Source organism: Erinaceus europaeus, chromosome 14, assembly GCF_950295315.1.
Source record: "Erinaceus europaeus chromosome 14, mEriEur2.1, whole genome shotgun sequence".
NCBI classification, from domain to species: Eukaryota; Metazoa; Chordata; class Mammalia; order Eulipotyphla; family Erinaceidae; genus Erinaceus; species Erinaceus europaeus.
Genome location: NC_080175.1, coordinates 70865974 through 70884011, shown reverse-complemented (window position 1 = coordinate 70884011; position 18038 = coordinate 70865974). Strand labels below are relative to the sequence as shown.

The window sequence follows — 18038 nt, the reverse complement described above, 5'->3', positions numbered from 1 at the left end:
ACATTTTTAATCTAAAAAATAATCTTTAAGATTTTTTTTATAGTTGTAGTTGTTGATGGTTGTTGTAGTTGTTGATGGTTTTATAGTTGTAGATGTAGTTGGATAGGACAAAGAGAAATGGAGAGAGGAGGGGAAGACAGAGGGGGAGACAGAAAGATATAAACACCTGCAGACCTGTGAAGCGACTCCCCTGCAGGTGGGGAGGCAGGGGTTCTAACCGGGATCCTTATACAGGTCCTTGCGCTTCCTGCCACGTGCGCTTAACCAGCTGCGCTACAGCCCAACTCCCTCTTTAAGACATTTTATCAAAATCGTATTTTTTTTATTATTATAAAAACATTCTGAAAAACAAAAATCAGTCCAGGTCATATGTCGATTCCACCCAATTTTTTTAAACATTAAAGTAAACAACTTGTAATAGCAGTATGAGAGATTGGTTCAACTAAGTCATTTTCCATCTTAATAAAAATATGTCAATTAAAAATGCTTTTTCAGCAATGAGATTTCTTCATTTTAATTAGTTCTTTTGAATATGGATCCAGATTTCACACTACTAATTTGCATATCTAAAAGCATTCCAATTTGTAATCTGCAAATCTTGATATATTTTCCAGTGAAATTTTATTCTCATATTAAAGAGTCTTTTGCCCTTCAAATTAAAAAGACACTTGCTATTTTCTTTGATAATCCTTTTGGATATTTTCATTAGACAGTCAGTATACACGTACTTCTTTTTGAATTCTTAAAATCTGGAATGATTTTTTTTCCATATGAGATACATAAGATTTTTTTCCTCCAAAGTGTATAAAGCAAATACTAGTTTATCAAATAGTTTTATTCTTTCTTCTCTTCTCCTCATATAGAAAGAGAGAGACATGGGAGAATTAGGCACCATGGCACTGAATTTTCCTCCAATGGTGAGAGAATTGCATTCAAACCTGAGTTGTATACAAGGTAAAGCAGGCCCCCTATTCAGGTAAGTTATATCATATGTCCTCAAACAGTAGATAAAATTATGTAGATTTTTCCTTTTGCATCTTTCTTTCTTCCTTCCTTCCTTTCTTCCTTTCTCACTCTTTCTTTCTTTCTTTTTTTCTTTCTTCCTTCCTTTCTTCCTTCCTTCCTTCCTTCCTTCCTTCCTTTCTTCCTCTTTCTTTCTTTCTTTCTTTCTTTCTTTCTTTCTTTCTTTCTTTCTTTCTTTCTTTCTTTCTTTCTTTCTTTCTTTCTTTCTTTCTTTCTTTCATGAAAACAGCATTATCCCTGGGGCTCAGTGCCCATACTATGAATCCACTTCTCCCAGAGGTCATTTTCTTCTTTCCCTTTCTAATTTTATTAGATAGGACCAAGAGAAATTGAGAGAGGAGGGGAATATATAAAGGGAGAGACAAAGAGAGACACCCACGGACCTACTTAACTGCTCATGAAGCTTCCTTCCCGCAGGTGGGGAGCAAGGGCTGGGACCCAGGTCCTTGCATGGTAACGGGCTCAACCATGTTCATACCATCCATACTGCCTAACCACCCCCCTTTACATATTTCTACTGAAACTTTTATCATTTACTTTTGCTACCAGGGCTCAGTGCCAGCTCTATGAATCCACTACTCCCAGGTGGACATTTTTCCCCTGTTTCATGTTTGTAATTTTGTTAGACAACAGAAAGAAATCATTGTCCAGGAAGGTGGGGAGTGGGGCTCAAACCCTGATACTTATTCATAGAGATACGTGTGCTTAAGTGGGTGCTATGCTACCTGTCCCCCCTGAAATAATTTTCTAAGAAAAAACCATAAACAGGAGCCAGGCAGTGGCACAGAGGGTTAAGTGCACATGGTGTGAAGTGCAAGGACCGGCATAAGGATCCCGGTTCAAGCCCCCAGCTGGGGGTTCACTTTCCAGGCAGTGAAGCAGGTCTGCAGGTGTCTTTCTTTGTCTCCCCCTTTCTGTCTTCCCCTCCTCTCTCCATTTCTCTCTATTCTATCCAACAAGGATGACATCAATAACAACAATAAAAAAGGGCAACAAAAGGGAAACACACACACACACACAAAAGAAAAAACGATAAACATAAATAAAATATCTAGGGATATTTTTATTAACAAAAATAAATGAGAAGGAAAGTGGCAGTAGAGAGAGAGAAAGAGAGGCACTTATAGTACTGTCACTATTCATGAAGGTCTCCTCCTGCAGATAGAAACCTGGAACTTAAACTGAAGTTCTTGTGTATGGTAATGTTTTCATCTTATCAATAGAACATCGATCCAATCAAAAGTTGTTATATTTTACTAACAGTGCAGTGGGGCTGTGAAGCATAACACACAGTAGAATATACAGGTTACCATACACAAGAACTTCAGTTTAAGTTCCAGGTTTCTATCTGCAGGAGGAGACCTTCATGAATAGTGACAGTACTATAAGTGCCTCTCTTTCTCTCTCTCTACTGCCACTTTCCTTTTCATTTTTCCCCTTCTCTCAACAAAAGAAAGGGAAAAAAAGGTTAAAAGCAGCTGTCTAGTGTGGTGGATTTATTGTGCAGGTATCAAGCCCTAAAGATGACCCTTGTGGCAAAAATAAATAAATGCAAATAAAATTATATATTTATAGACATATATATTACAGACATTAACAATATACAAAACTCAAATACTCTACTTGCATTTGAAACATGACCAATTCATACAACTTTCTATTTGGACAAATGCTTCCTAAGGCATTAGGTAGAGAGGCAGGGAGATAGGTCAAAAAGAATGAGTAGACTGACAAAACAGATCACTTGGACAATGTGTCTGCTTGTGATCCTGTGATCCATGAAGATGTTTGTTACTGTGGTCTCTCTCTTTGAAAATAGTCAGCCTAGAGCAGTGGAATCCTGGAAAAGAAATATATACATACATAATATATAGATAGATGAGAGAGAGAGACAGAGACAGAGAGAGATTGAGAGAGGAAGACTTTGATCCTTTCCTGGTAGCATAACATAAAAACACAATAACCAGGTAAGCATGTTTGTGCTTCAGGCAGAGAGTGTAGGTTTAGAAGCCATAAAGTTATGATACTTGCAGAACATACTCAATTAACTGTAGTTTAATTCTCCTTCATGCTTGTGTGTGATGTCAGTAAATCTGTTTTACTGACATCATGACATTTTTGACCTTGGTTTTAACTGTTTTTCTTTGTCTATTTCGGCCAAAAAGAGCACAGTCAGGAAGTATTATAATTAGCATGCATTTACCTCTCCCCATTCATAAGAGCCAATATTGCCAAAAGCTGTTCCTCCCCATGAGCAGAAAACAATAGTTCGGTCTGGTCTCCACCCTCTCTTAACTTTTAGCATCAAAGCCTGGATGAAAGCTGTGATTATGGCAGTGCTACTGGCCCATTCGTGTCCATTATAACTGTAAGAGGTATGATGGTGGCTGCCCACTATGATATACCGATCTGGAAACAGGAAGAAACAAGAGCCATTATGAGAAAATATAAACCTTAACAATAAATTTAATGACATTTACATTAGCACAAAGGAGCAACAATTATGCAGCACTGTTCCAATAATTAAGGCTGACGTTTTTACCCACAGTCTTGATTCACACATCTGTGTATATCAAATTAGAGGCAGCTGCCAAACCCAATTATGAATCTAAAGCTTAGACCCATATTACCGTCTTTTGTACCATGCATATTAATTAATGAAGTATACAAATATGCCAGAATGAAAGCCTTATCTAACATTTTCCCATAATCATAGCAGGAAGTGCTCTGTAAACAACATGTGAATGCTCAGTATAAATCAATGAACTATGAATGCCTATGAAGGAGTCAGCAGCTGTATATATCAAAACTGTGGTAGTCATGTACAGACTGCATTATAAAAGAAATACTTGGACAATTAGCATTCTCAAGTTTGAATTTTCACTCTTTTCCCTGATTTAAAAAATATCAAGTGGGGCTTAACTTGTTAATATGTGCTGGAGGTGTCTCTTTCCCTCTCTACCTTTCCCTTTCTCTCAATTTCAGCATACAGATTATGAAAACAGACTCTAGTGTCTGAGGCTCCAAAGTTCCAGATTCAATCCCCTGCACCACCAAAAGCCAGAGCTGAACAGTGTACAGGTTTCTCTCTGTGTCTTTATGTACATCTCTCTCAAAAATAAAATAAATTTAAAAAACAATTTGTTTATAAATAAAATAAACAATCATAATCAAATGCCATCCAACTACTTTTAAGTTTCCTTTTCACATATTTTACTTCATGTGATTCAACAAATCCAGTTGTATCCACAACTGGAATAGTCTCCATGATACACGGATAGGGTCTGTTAAACGTGCATTGCTCACCAGTTTCCTCTGATTTTGTTAAAAGATGTTAATGGCACAGAACTAAATTTATTTGGTCAAGTAGTCTGAAACATGTGTGTGAAAGCACTTTTTCATTTCTTAGAAAATATGCCATGCATGGCTAAGAGTATAGATCTATGCCTTAATTTCTTCAGCCGTAAAATGTAATAACATAGTATATGTATATAGTTCTATGGATTTGAACAATGTCTGACATGTAGTGAATAGTACTCATTTGTGAAGAAATGAGTCAAACATTACCTTCATGGCATAAAAAGAAAACTTTAGGTACCACCAATATGCAAAGTTATTTTAACTTTTCACACTGATATTGGAACTAGCAGTGCATTTTATCTGTCCACATTTTGTCAAGTTTTAATTATGATGTATGTCTACAAGTGTTGAAAACCTGGAGTTTCCCTTCAGTCATCTCCCAGATATGTGCGGAAGTTCAGTTTGCAATTGTTTGTACCCCAAATAAACCAAATCCCAAAACTTGAATGCTAATTGATTACTATTCACATTGTAAGAGTCCTTAAATAAGCAAATTACATATTAAACAGTCTACATAATCTTTTTTTATGACTGAATATTTTACCTTAAAAAGAGAGAAAGAAAGAGAGAAAGAAAGAAAGAAAGAAAGAAAGAAAGAAAGAAAGAAAGAAAGGAAATGAGAGGGAAAAGAAAAAGAGAAAGAAATGGCCCCCAGTGGGGGAGGACCCCAGGGGGCCATAGTGTACATATTCTTACACAGGAATCAAATCAGCAAAACTTGAGAAGCTTCTGCATATTATACACTGAAGAATACTACTGGCATAATTGATTAATTTTTTTTCCTTTATAAACTGAATTTAAATATAGAGATCTATTTTACCCTGTGACTAATATAAATCTTTTTTTAATATTTATTTGTTTATTCCCTTTTGTTGCCCTTGTTGTTTTACTGTTGTTGTAATTATTGTGGTTGTTATTGATGTCGTCATTGTTGGATAGGACAAAAAGAAATGGAGAGAGGAGGAGAAGACAAAGAGGGAGAGAGAAGGATAGACACCTGCAGACCTGCTTCAAGCAGGGGAGTCACTTCACAAGCGGTGAAGCAGGTCTGCAGGTGTCTATCTTTCTGACCCCCCCCCCCATGTTTTCCCCTCCTCTCTCCATTTCTCTCTGTCCTATCTAACAACAACAATAAAAAAGGGCTGTCAGGCACCCCCCCCCCGCTCTGCTCCATCAATACTATGGTCTATTTACATAATCATTGTTTTGCCCGAGACCTGCCCTTCCTTCAGGGTATTAATTAATCCCACCAGTTAAAACCTTTGTAACAGTTGCTAAGGGAATTTCTACCATTAGCTGCTCTTTCCTTTTCTCCATCCCCTTTCCTAGCCATTTCTTTTTCCGACTTGCCACTTCTGGTTTCTAAGATATAAAAAGCATTGTCTCTGATCAATAAAGTCATTGCGTTCCGGCTCCACCAGGAGTTCCTGGTTCCTTTCCTATGTCGCAGCCCATTTTTGGCTCTGGTTGAGTTCTTTCCAACCCAGAGAGCACATGCCTGGGAAGAAACACTCTCAGACTAGCCTGGCAAAGAGCAAGAAAAGGGAATAAATAAATAAATATTTTTTAAATATTTAAAAATTATCTTAGTTGTTATTAGTGGGTCAGGGTGACAAAAATTATGGAGAATTATTCTCCAAGAGTACATGACTGAATGCCTCAACCAAACGAACAGGGGTGGCACAAAATGTAATAAAAAAGAAGGTAAAAAATAAAAATAAAGTTTATGAAAAATGCTATATTGAATAACATGTATACTTGATGGTATTATGATTCAACATTACAATGTATTTGGAAGTACTTCTATTATTCCTAAACTTACATATTTTGTTATCTTTATTAGCCAGTATAAAATTAGAAAATTTCATCAACTACCCAGAACAAGGTATAAAATTTGAAAATTTAACCAAATAACCATTTTCTTTTTTTTTTGAGACCGTCCCCTTTTTTTTTTGAGACAAATAACCATTTTCATAAATAACATGAAAAGTTCAAATTATATAAACATTAAGTAAAATTATCTTTTTAAGATTTATTTTAATTAATGAGGGAGGAGAAAGAACCAGAATATCACTCCGGCTCAGGAGATGCTAGGACTCAAACTCAGAAGCTCATGCTTGAGGGCCCAAGGCTTGATCTACAATATCACCTCTTAGGCCACAATACTGTGTACAATAGTTAGTGGATCGAGGATCAGAGTTACTGCTGAAACACATAGATTTAGAGACAAAGAATGTTATTTAAAACAAAACATGAAGGAGTCAGGTGCTGTTGCAACTGGTTAAGTGCACATGTTACAATGTGTAAGACCCAGGTTCAAGTCTTCAGTTCCCACCTGGAGGGGGAAAGCTTTACAAGTGGTGAAGCAGTGCTGTTGGTGTCTCTCTCTTTCCCTCTGTACCTCCCCTTTGCTTTCAATTTCTGGTGGTCTCTATCCAATAAATGAATAAAGATAATTAAAAATAAGTTAAAAACTAAAATATGTTCTTTTTTTTTGCTTCTAGGGTTATTGCTGGGGATTGGTGCCTGCACTACAAATCCACTGCTCCTAGAGGAATTTTTTTTTCCCCTTTGTTGCCCTTGTTGTTTTATCGTTGTTGTGGCTATGATTGTTATTGTCACTGATATCATTGTTGTTGGATAGGACAGAGAAAAATGGAGAGAGGAGGGGAAGACATAGAGGGAGAAAGACACCTGCAGACCTGCTTCACAGCCTGTGAAGCAACTTCCCTGCAGGTGGGGAGCCGGGTGCTCAAACTGGGATTATTATGCTGGTTCTTGCGCTTTGTGCCACCTGCACTTAACCCTCTGTGCTACTGCCGGACCCTCAAAATATGTTCTTTTTAAACTGCCTTTTCTGAGATCCAAGAGGTAGCTCACTGCCCGAGAGGAGAGTGCATTTTCTGTAGTCCATGAGGTCTTAGGTTTAAGCTCAGACACCATAAAGGGTCATCATGAATACCACTGTAAGAATTCATGGGAGGTGGAGCTGTGCTGATCCCCCTGTCCCCCTGCCTATCTGTCTCTCCCTTTCTTATCTCCAATAAGTGTAAAACAAAAATAGTAAACTGATGCTCTTGCCTATTTCCCTATCTCTGTTTATCTCAGCAATGAAATACTAAGTATGAACTTAAAAATACTTTTTTTCATTAAATAATAAGTATTATAGTGATCAAAGGGGGGCAATAATACATTGGCTTTTGTAACTTTCTATCACCAGACACAAGTAACCTTATGAATTTAAACTGGATTCTCTGCTTTTGATTATCTACTGTGACTATTTAAAAAAAAATAGTTGGCAAGAAGGGATATTAAGATCTACCTCTTGATTTTATATTTATCTACTTTTAGAGTATCATACACTTCTACCTACAGCTCAAGTAGCTCTGCTACTCAATTATTATAGAGCATTTCTTTGTGATAGTGTATATAATGTCTACTTTACAAATAGTTAACTTTACTTACCAGGAGATGTTGAGCCCTTTAAATATCCAACAACATTAGTAATTGTCCTGAATTCTGTGACTGTCTCAACTTGCATCTTGATAATTCTTTTTTCTGGCAAAAAATAAAATAAAATAGAATAAAGAAAATAAAGATGCTTATTTCTCTATATTCTATCATAAGGTTTATTCTTAATGCATACAAATTTATCTACCAAACATCATCAGCAAATGATTTTCAAACTATTAAATTATCTTAGGTAATCAAAGTCAAACATTTTAGACAAATATTTATGAACCATTTTGTGTAGTCTCCTTTAGGTACCTATGATGTAATATTGATAAAACTACAATTCTAAGCTTCACCTTCACAGTTACAATAAGATGCAACTCAAAAGTAAACAGAGAAGGAAGACTCCTGGGACGTGTCGACAATCCACATACTAAAAAATAAATAAATAAATAAATAAAAGCTAAAAATATTTCCAAAAGTTTCATGCATTTTTCAAGCTTTAGAAAAAGACCATGTGAAAGACAATTTAACCTTTTCTTTATTACTCATTATTACATTCTTTGAAAACTGTAAAACATTACATATATTAAAAGACTGTACTCTAAATTATTTCAAATGTAAGTATTTCTTCCCACTTGTGGGAAAATAAATATACATTAACTTCACTAGCTCTTTGAGTTCTTCTATTCATGTTTTATATTTAAATTTTTGAAAACAGCAGAGGCAATAATCTTGAGCTAGTCACAGGATAAAGTGTCTTTTGAAGGCTTTTTGTGGTGCCATCGTTTGTCCTGTACTCCTTGGACACTGGGAAGGTAAAGAGGAAAACACTTTCTCTTTTTTTTAAAAAAGTTTTTAATTATCTTTATAGGATAGAGACAGCCAAAAATTGAGAGGGATGGGGTGATAGAGAGGGAGAAAGATACCTGCAACACTGTTCACCACTCACAAAGCTTTCTCCCTGTAGGTGGTGATCCAGGGCTCAAACCTTGGTCCCTATGTATTATAACATATGAACTCAACTAGGTGCACCACTACCCAGCCCCATGATGAGAGCACTTTTCAGAGATGGCTCAAAGGAAACTTAGGCAATCCTGTTGGGGTAGGAAGTGTTCTTTAGAAAGCTGCTAATGCAGCTTTAATGTGCTGTACTGACTGGTCTTAATAGCACATCATAACTACCAACTGAATATTGTTAAGAATATTGCTTTGTTGCTGCTGTCCTTTTTGATGTATGCCATTCTTACAGGAGTGAGGTGGTATCTTAGTGTTGTCTTAATTTGCATTTCTCTGACAATCAGTGACCTAGAGCAGGTTTTCATATGTTTGTTAGCCTTTTGGATCTCCTCTGTAGTGAATGTTTTGTTCATGTCTTCTGCCCATTTTTGGATGGGGTCATTTGCTTTTTTGGTGCTAAGTTTGCTGAGCTCTTTATATATTTTGGTGATTAGTTTCTTGTCTGATGTCTGGCATGTGAAGATCTTCTCCCATTCTGTGAGGGGTCTCTCTGTTTGTTTACTAGTTTCTTTGGATGTGCAGAAGCTTTTCAATTTGATGTAGTCCCATTGGTTTGTTTCTGCTTTGGTCTTCCTTGCAATTGGGTTTGATTCATCAAAGATGTCATTGAGGTATAGGTGGGAAAGTGTTTTACCAATGTTTTCCTCTAAGTATTTGATTGTTTCTGGTCTGACATCTAGGTCTTTGATCCATTTGGAGTTGATTTTTTTTCTGTTGAAATAAAGTGGTTCAATTTCATTCTTCTGCATGTTACAACAAATGCTGGAGAGGTTGTAGGGACAGAGGAACCCTTTTACATTGCTGGTGGGAATGTAAATTGGTACAGCCTCTGTGGAGAGCAGTCTGGAAAACTCTCACCAGGCTAGACATGGACCTTCCATATGATCCAGTAATTCCTCTCCTGGGGTTATACCCCAAGGACTCCATAACACCCAACCAAAAAGAGGTGTGTACTCCTATGTTCATGGCAGCACTATTCATAATAGCTAAAACCTGGAAGCAACCCAGGTGCCCAACAACAAATGAGTGGCTGAGAAAGTTGTGGTATATATATATACAATGGAATACTATGCAACTATCAAGAACAATGAACCCACCTTCTCTGACCCATCTTGGACAGTGCTAGAAGGAATTATGTTAAGTGAGCTAAGTCAGAAAGATAAAGATAAGTATGGGATGATCCCAATCATCAACAGAAGTTGAGGAAGAAGATCTGAAAGGGAAACTAAAAGCAGGACCTGACCAAATTGTAAGAAGGGCACCAAAGTAAAAACCCTGTGGTGAGGGGTAGACATGCAGCTTCCTGGGACAGTGGGGGGTGGGAGTGGGTGGGAGGGATAGGTCACAGTCTTTTGGTGGTGGGAATGGTGTTTATGTACACTCCTAGTAAAATGTAGTCATATAAATAACTAGTTAATTAATACGAGAGGGGGGAAATTAATTGTATGTCTCGAAGTTTTTCAAAACACAAACTGAATCTTTTCAATATATAGGCTGTGTAATTGATATGCAGACTCTCTCAAAAGCCTAGACCAAGTAGATCAGAAGCAACCAGCAGCACAGCTATATACAAGATACTGGGTACTGTACAGCAAACCCTAACAAAAGTACTTTTTAAAGTTAACCCAATTACCAAATAATGTAATGATAACATTAACTACCGATTGTCTTTTTGAACCCTAAGACAGCAGGAACCTCACATCTCCACTATAGAGCCTCTACTTCCCCCAGTCCTGGAACCATTGGATACGGCCCACTTTCCCGTATGCCTCTCCCAATCCATATCAAATAATATTGCATCTGCCGATCACAACCTAACCAACACAACGATTGCCACCTCAACATGCTTCACTTCAGACTGTGTCCAGATACTTCACGTGTGGAATGACAGCCCTTCAGCTTCATTACTCGGGTGAGACCTTTCCTTTCATAGTATACTTCTAATTCCATCTCAGGTGGTTCACTTTCTAACAAAATCCCAAAACCTAGATATATGCCAGTTTCTGTGAGAGAGAGCATATGTTCACACGTATCCGTAAACTACTGCAAAATATATAACTGAAAGCAGAAGTACACTAGAGTTTGCAGTGAGTATATCCCCCTAACACTTCCTCTCCACTATTCCAAGCTTTGGGTCCATGATTGCTCAACAATTTGTTTGGCTTCGTATGTTAACTCTCTTTTCAGTCACCAGGTTCCAGATCATCAGGATGCCGGCCAGGCTTCCCTGGACTGAAGACCCCACCATTGTGTCCTGGAGCTCCGCTTCCCCAGAGACCCAACCTAATAGGGAAAGAGAGAGGCAGACTGGGAATATGGACCAAGCAGTCATCGCCCATGTTCAGTGGGGAAGCAATTACAGAAGCCAGACCTTCTACCTTCTGCAACCCACAATGACCTGGGTCCATGCTTCCAGAAGGATAGAGAATGGGAAGCTATCAGGGGAGGGGGTGGGATATGGAAATTGGGTGGTGGGAATTGTGTGGAATTGTACCCCTCCTACCCTATGGTTTTGTTAATTAATCCTTTCTTAAATAAAAAAGAAAAAAAAAAAGAATATTGCTTTGTTCCTTAAATCCACCCTTTAGGACAATTTTAAATGGAAAACCAATACATCAAATCTTTGAAAATTACAAGGAATGTGGCCTGGTAGGTGGTGCAGTGAGCAGAGTACCAAATTTGTATGCATGAGTTTCCCAGTTCAATCCTTGGTATAATATATGACAGAGTAGTTCTTTCTCTTTTTAGTAAAGAACAAATCATTTTTTTAAAAAAATCTTATTAGGAAAATAATTATTTACAAGACAACTGTCACATAATGCTGTAATTATAAGATCTTTACTCCATTTTTCTTTTGTTTAGAATTTCTCTGATACCTGTTTTCCCTAGCATTGTATCTGATTTGCCAGGCATCTCAAGCAGCATATCTGACTGGGGGATTTTATTATGCAAACCTATTTGCTTGGAATTTCTATTTAACAATTGCAGTAAAAATTCTGAAACCAGGGACTTTTACTCCTAAAACCATACTGTATTTACTTACTTATTATTAATTTTTCTATCTAGAGATTAGGTAACAGAAACAAATGGAAGCTTTCCTTCACTGGTGGGTGAGTTTCTTTTGAGTATTACTACTTCTACCTTTTGAACCTAGTTTTATGTAGTGATGCCAGTTACAAATCTCTGCTCCCTCTAAGCACATAGCCATGTTTTCTTTACCCATTTCAATTTGAATTTAATAGTATTCATACCTTCCTAACAGCAGTTAACCACAGAATAAACTCATAATTCTTTCTCTTTTTTTGTCTGTATTTTTTCCTTTTGGCTATTTGATTTTCTTTTTGTTAAATTATTTTAAAGTTTGCTTTAATATTTCACAGAAATATCTTAGATGTTTGTTTAGTAGAACTTAAGGTTATTTTATCTTCCTCTATTCCAAAGGCTGAGGTCTGATTCCAAGTTATTTTAAACCTTTATTTTATTGTTATTATTATTGCCAGAAGGGTTATCATTGTGGCTCATTGCCAGCAGGAAGAATCTACCATTCCTGTTAGCTGTATTTTCGTTCTTTCTTTCTTTTTTTTTTTTTTTGGAGTACAGTTTTAAAATGTGCATTAACACAATAAGCCCAACATTAACTTATTAACATTCCACCATGAGAATTCACTGGACTCCCTTATCCTCTTCCTACAGCCCTTTTGTTAACCTTACCTTGTTTCTTAATAAGCTCGGTTCAGTTATCAGAACCCACGGGCTTGCTTTGATATTATTTGTAAAACTTCTATTTTAAGAAATAGTGAAATCCAAGAATATAAAAACAACCTTTTGTTTTAAGAAGATTATATTTACTTTTTTTTTTTTTTTAACCAGAGCACTGCTTATCTCTTAAGATAAGTAGTTAATGGTGGTATAGAGGATTGAACCTGGGATCTTGGAGCCTCAGGCATGAGAGTCTCTTTGCATAACCATTATGCTATCTACCTCTGCCCTATTTACTTTGCATCTATCTGACTAGCAAAAATATTTTATTATGCATCACTGGAGAAAGATTAGGGTCAAATATCTACATATAATGTAGCAAAAAGCAGATTTTCTTCAATTTATTTATCTTCCAAACACAATGTTGAGCATATTAAATAATGCTGTATATAATTTCATATTCATATCTGAAAACAAACATGCAGCCTGTTTTCCTAAAGCAACAGCATAATTACACTTGCAGTAGATGCCATTAAAATATTGGATCTACTTTCAATCTCATGACACATCAACTGCTGTTTGCACTGCTAATTTGAACAACCCATTAGTAAGGCAATATTATTCTTTATAACAGTAACTAACAGCAACCTTACACTTTAAAAAATCAAAAGTATTCTATAAGAGTAATCAAACTCTTTTGCAGTAGACTCTACAACAGAAATCTGCAGAAATATTCCTAACAGGGTAACAACTTAGAAAATTGTTAGAGAGTTGTGATAAGACATAGATAAGACATAGATAAGACAGATAATACCAACTTTTTCCTGGGATGATACCAACTTTTTCATGCAAATAACCCAGGTTTCTAAGTCCCAAGCAAATAGCAAATAGCACTGAAAGGAAGTTTCAATGTTCTTGTGCCCCTCCCTATCTTTCTTTGTCTGTCTCTTTCTATGTGGGAAAAAAAAAAAAAGAAAAAGTTTACCCAGATTGATGACTAAAGATAAATAAAAATAATATGTAGGGGCATAAATTCGATATAAGGAAATATAGAATACAGAGATATATAGTGGCTGAACTTGGGAAAAATGTTTATGGACAAAATATTTATTTGCCACCAAGGTTATCAATAAGGTTCAGTACTTGCATAATGCCTCCACTAATTCCTTGCTTTTAATGTATAGAAGCTTTTTATTTTCATGTAATTCCATTTATTTACTTTTGTTTTCATTTCCCATGCCCAGGGGGTTGAGTTTCCAAATACATCATAACGTGATGGTCCTACAAAGGATCATCAACATGTTCTTTTACAGATTTTAGAGTTGCCGGTCTAATATCTACATCTTTACTCCATGTTGATTTTACTCTGGTGTATGGTGTTAGGCAGTGGTTTAGTTTCACTTTTCTACATGTGGCCGTCCAATTATCCCATCACCATCTGCTGAAAAGGTCTTCGTTACCTCACTGAATGGTTTTGGCCCCTTTGTCATATATTAGGTGGTTGTATGTGTGTGGTCTCATTTCTAGGCTTTAATTCTGCTCCATTGATTCATTTTTATTCCAGTACCATGCTGTTTTGAATACTATTGCTTTGTAGTATAAACAGATGTTGGGAGCATGATACCTCCATATTTTTCAAATTTTCTCAGAAATGCTTTGGCAGTTGTTGGCCTTTTGTGGTTCCACACAAATTTTTGGACACATTGAGTTTGTTTAAAAATGCCATTGGAACTTTGGTAGAGATTGCATTGAAATTATAGATGGATTTTTGTGTAATGTCACTTTAATAGTTTATTCTTGCAATTCAGGAACAAGGAATGCTTTTCTACTTCTGAATGTTAGCAATGTGCAATAGGTTTCATTATAAAGGTCTCTTACCACCTTCATGATATTAACCCTAAGGTATTTTATCTTTTTGGTTCAGTTGTAAATGGGTTGAGTCTTTTATTTCCCTTTCCTCTGATAACTTGTTTATATACAGAAATGACACAGTTATGTGCACTGATTTTGTATCCTGCTACTCTATTTAATTTATTGATTATTCTCAGTAGCTTTTTAGAGGAGTCTTAGGTTCTCTAGATATAATATCATGGCATCAGCAAATACTGATAATTTTATTTCTTTTTTTCTATATTCCTTTGATATCTCTTTCTTGTCTGGTTGCAGTAGTGAGGAACTCAAGAACTACATTCAGTAATAGTGGAGATACAGCATATCCCTGTCTGTTTCCCAATTTTAGGGGGGAAATTTTCAGCTTTTCCCCATTGAGAATGACTTTAGCTGTGGGTCTTTCATAAATATGATTAATTACTTTGATTGATGTGGATGTTGAACCATCCCTGTTTTCCAGGGATGAATCCCACTTGATCTTGGTGGATCATTCTCTTGATATGTTGTTGAATTCAGTTTGCCATGATCTTGTTCAGCATCTTTGCATCAGTGTTCATCAGGGACATAGGTCTATAGTTTTCTTATCTGGTCGAGTCTGATCTGCTTTGGTGATCAAAGTGATATTCGCCTCTCAGAATGTATTTGGTAGTGTTTGCCCTTGTACAGTTTTCCGAAAAAGTGTGTGGATTCTTCTTCTTCTAGCGTTTGCCCTTCTTCTGTAGCCAGTCAACAGCATCAGGTTGAGCCTGATGTAAAGTTTCGAGACCTCCTTTGAATCTGGAGAGGTGGCAGTCGTTGACTATGTGGGTCATAGTCTGTCTGGAGCCACAGGGGCAGTTCGGGTCGTCTCTGGCTCCCCAGCGATGGAACATAGCGGCGCACCGGCCATGGCCTGTTCGATAGCGATTGAGGAGGGCCCAATCATAACGTGCTAGGTCAAAGCCGGGTTGGCGCTTGCAGGGGTCTGTGATGAGGTGTTTGTTCTTTACCTCAGCTGACTGCCAGCTCTGTTTCCAAGAGACTGGAACAGAGAAGTTCAGTGTAGGCGTAGGGGACCAGACTGGGTGACGAGACGTCAAACGTTGAACAGGGTGGGCGAAGATATCCGCGTATATTGGCAGGTCTGGTCGAGCGTAGACGTGGGAAATGAACTTAGATGATGCCGCATCCCGACAAATATCTGGCGGGGTGATGTTGCTAAGAACTGGCAGCCATGGTGTGTGGATAAGATAATAAATAAAGATAATAAATAGTATGTGGACAAGTTTTCTGAAATAGTGTGTGTTAGTTCTTTGAAAGTCTTATAGAACTTGTTAGTAAAGCTACTGATTCAATTTCTAAGCCACTTACTGGCTTGTTTAAGCTCTCTACTTCTTCTTGGGTTAGGTTCAGCAGATGGTATAATTCTAGGAATGCATCCATTTCACCTAGGTTGCCCAAGTTATTCCCATAGAGATAGTCATAATGTTCACATATGATTCTTTGTGTCTCCCCATCTTCAGCTGAAATTTAATCATAGTTTTCTCCATCTTCTTTTTGTGAGTCTAGCCAGTGGTTTATCTATTTTATTTGTTCTTTCTAAAAAGTGGTTCTTGGTTTCATTCATTAATGAAATTTCAATGATTTTGACTATTTCCTTTCTCTTGCTAAATCCTGAGTCTCAGTTGCTTTTTATCTAGTTGGTTTAGAGTGACGTTAAGTAGGTTATTTGGTATCTTTGCTATTTGTTAATATGGGCCTGTATTTGGTATAAACTTCCTTTTTTGAACTGCTTTTGCTGCATCTCACAGGATCTGGTAGTTAAGTCTCTTCATTTTCATTGTCTCACAAGTAATTTTTAATTTCAATTTTGATGTATTTGATGACCCAGATGTTGTTCAGAAGTGTGTTGTTCAGGCTCCATAGTTTGGGTGTTTTTTTTTTGTTTGTTTGTTTGTTTTTAGGGTTGATTTCTAACCTTACCACCTCATGGTCAGAAAAGATAATTTTTTTATCATTTCAATATTCACTTATTTAAGAAAGTTGTCTTTGTGTACTAACACATGGTCCATCCTTGAGAATTTTCCTTGTGCACTTGAAAATAATGTATATTATTATTATTTTTTAGGGGTGAAATGGTCTGAATATATCTTTTGATCTCATCTCAGTTATCACTTCCTTTAAGGTCTCTATGTCCTTGCTGAATTTTTGTCCTGATGATCTATCTGTCTCTTGTTGTGAGTGCTGTGTTGAGGTACAACTAATACTGTGCAGCTGTCTTTATCTCTCTTAAAGCCAGTAGGTTCCTTTTCTTACATATTTGGTGCATGCATATTTGGAGCATATATACTGATGATGGTTATGACTTCCTGTTGGATTGGTCCTCTGAACAATAGGAAGTGTGCATGTCTATTGCTTTTCACCTTTTCTGCCTGAAAGTCTCATTTCTCTGACATTAGAATAGCTATTCCCGCCCTTTTGTTTGCATTATTGGCTTGACATAGCTTGTTCCATCCTGTCACCCAGAGATTCTCTTTGTCTCTTTGGATTTGTTTTTCCTAGAGACACAGTGTAGATGGGCATTTAGTCCCTTAGTCTTTAGACTTTAAGCCATTCACATTCAGGGAGATTACAGATAAATGTGGCTGCTTATAGCCATTCTGCTTTTTTTTTTTTTTTTTGAGGCTGTTTTATGTTCTTGTTGAATATTTTCCTGTTTGTTTATGTAGTTTCAAGTGTGTGGTATACTATAATGGTTTTGCCTAGGATATATATGTTTCTTGTCTTTCTGCTGTATTTTGGTTTGTGGTTGTCATGAATATTGTGTCTAATTTACAGTATCTCTACCGTCACTGGTTACCTCCATCAGGAACAACATAATGGACCCCATTCTGGGCTCCTACAAGACCTGACCCTTAATGTGGATCAACAATAGTAGGGAATGTTCCATTCTCTGCAGGGAGGTTGGATAACATACTCTACCACCTGAGGAAGATGGGTCCTGAAATTAGTGCAGCCTATAATATTCCTAGCTGTGACCACAGAATGTGACCACAGACCTATACTGATACAGAGGCTACATAGGCTCCTGTGCTGAATATGGGACCCAGATCAAATTGATGGAGTTTATCATTAACAATATTTTCATAATTTCCCCATATTTGGGAGCTACTCTCTTCCTTGATACAGCTTTCTAGTACTTTTTTCCAATATCACGCCATCTCCCCAGACAGTACCTTGGGTCCTCCTGCATGTTAGCTGTCAGATTCAGGAAAAAACTAGTAAAGTCATGGGCCCCTTGGTATGTGTCTAAAATAGACCTACTAGCTTTTCCTAAATTGGAGACCTGCAAATCTTCATATGCAATGTCCCAGCCTTTAGGTTCATAATTAGTTAAAAATTTGTTTTGTATTATATCTTAACTCTTTTTCAGCCACCAGCCTCCAGATACTACCATGATGCCAACCGGACTTCCCTGGGCAGACAACTCCAATACTGTGTCCTGGAGCCCCACCTGCCAAGAGCCCTTCCACACTAGGGAAGGAAAGAGACAGGCTGGGATTATAGATCGACCAGCCAAAACCTATGTTCAGCAGGGAAGCACTTACAGAAAC

General features: G+C 37.1%; 1 protein-coding gene across 5 annotated transcripts in view; it reads right to left on the bottom strand.

The window, feature by feature from the left end:
• Positions 1-18038, bottom strand: part of NAALADL2 (N-acetylated alpha-linked acidic dipeptidase like 2) — a 1374776-nt gene that overhangs the window by 350801 nt on the left and 1005937 nt on the right. For all 5 annotated transcript variants that reach the window (XM_060171978.1, XM_060171980.1, XM_060171981.1 and 2 more), the window contains 2 exons: positions 7849-7941; positions 3227-3432 (listed from right to left, as the gene is read on the bottom strand). In XM_060171978.1, the coding sequence (XP_060027961.1) occupies positions 3227-3432; positions 7849-7941 (299 nt within the window). The remainder of the gene's footprint in view (positions 1-3226; positions 3433-7848; positions 7942-18038) is intronic.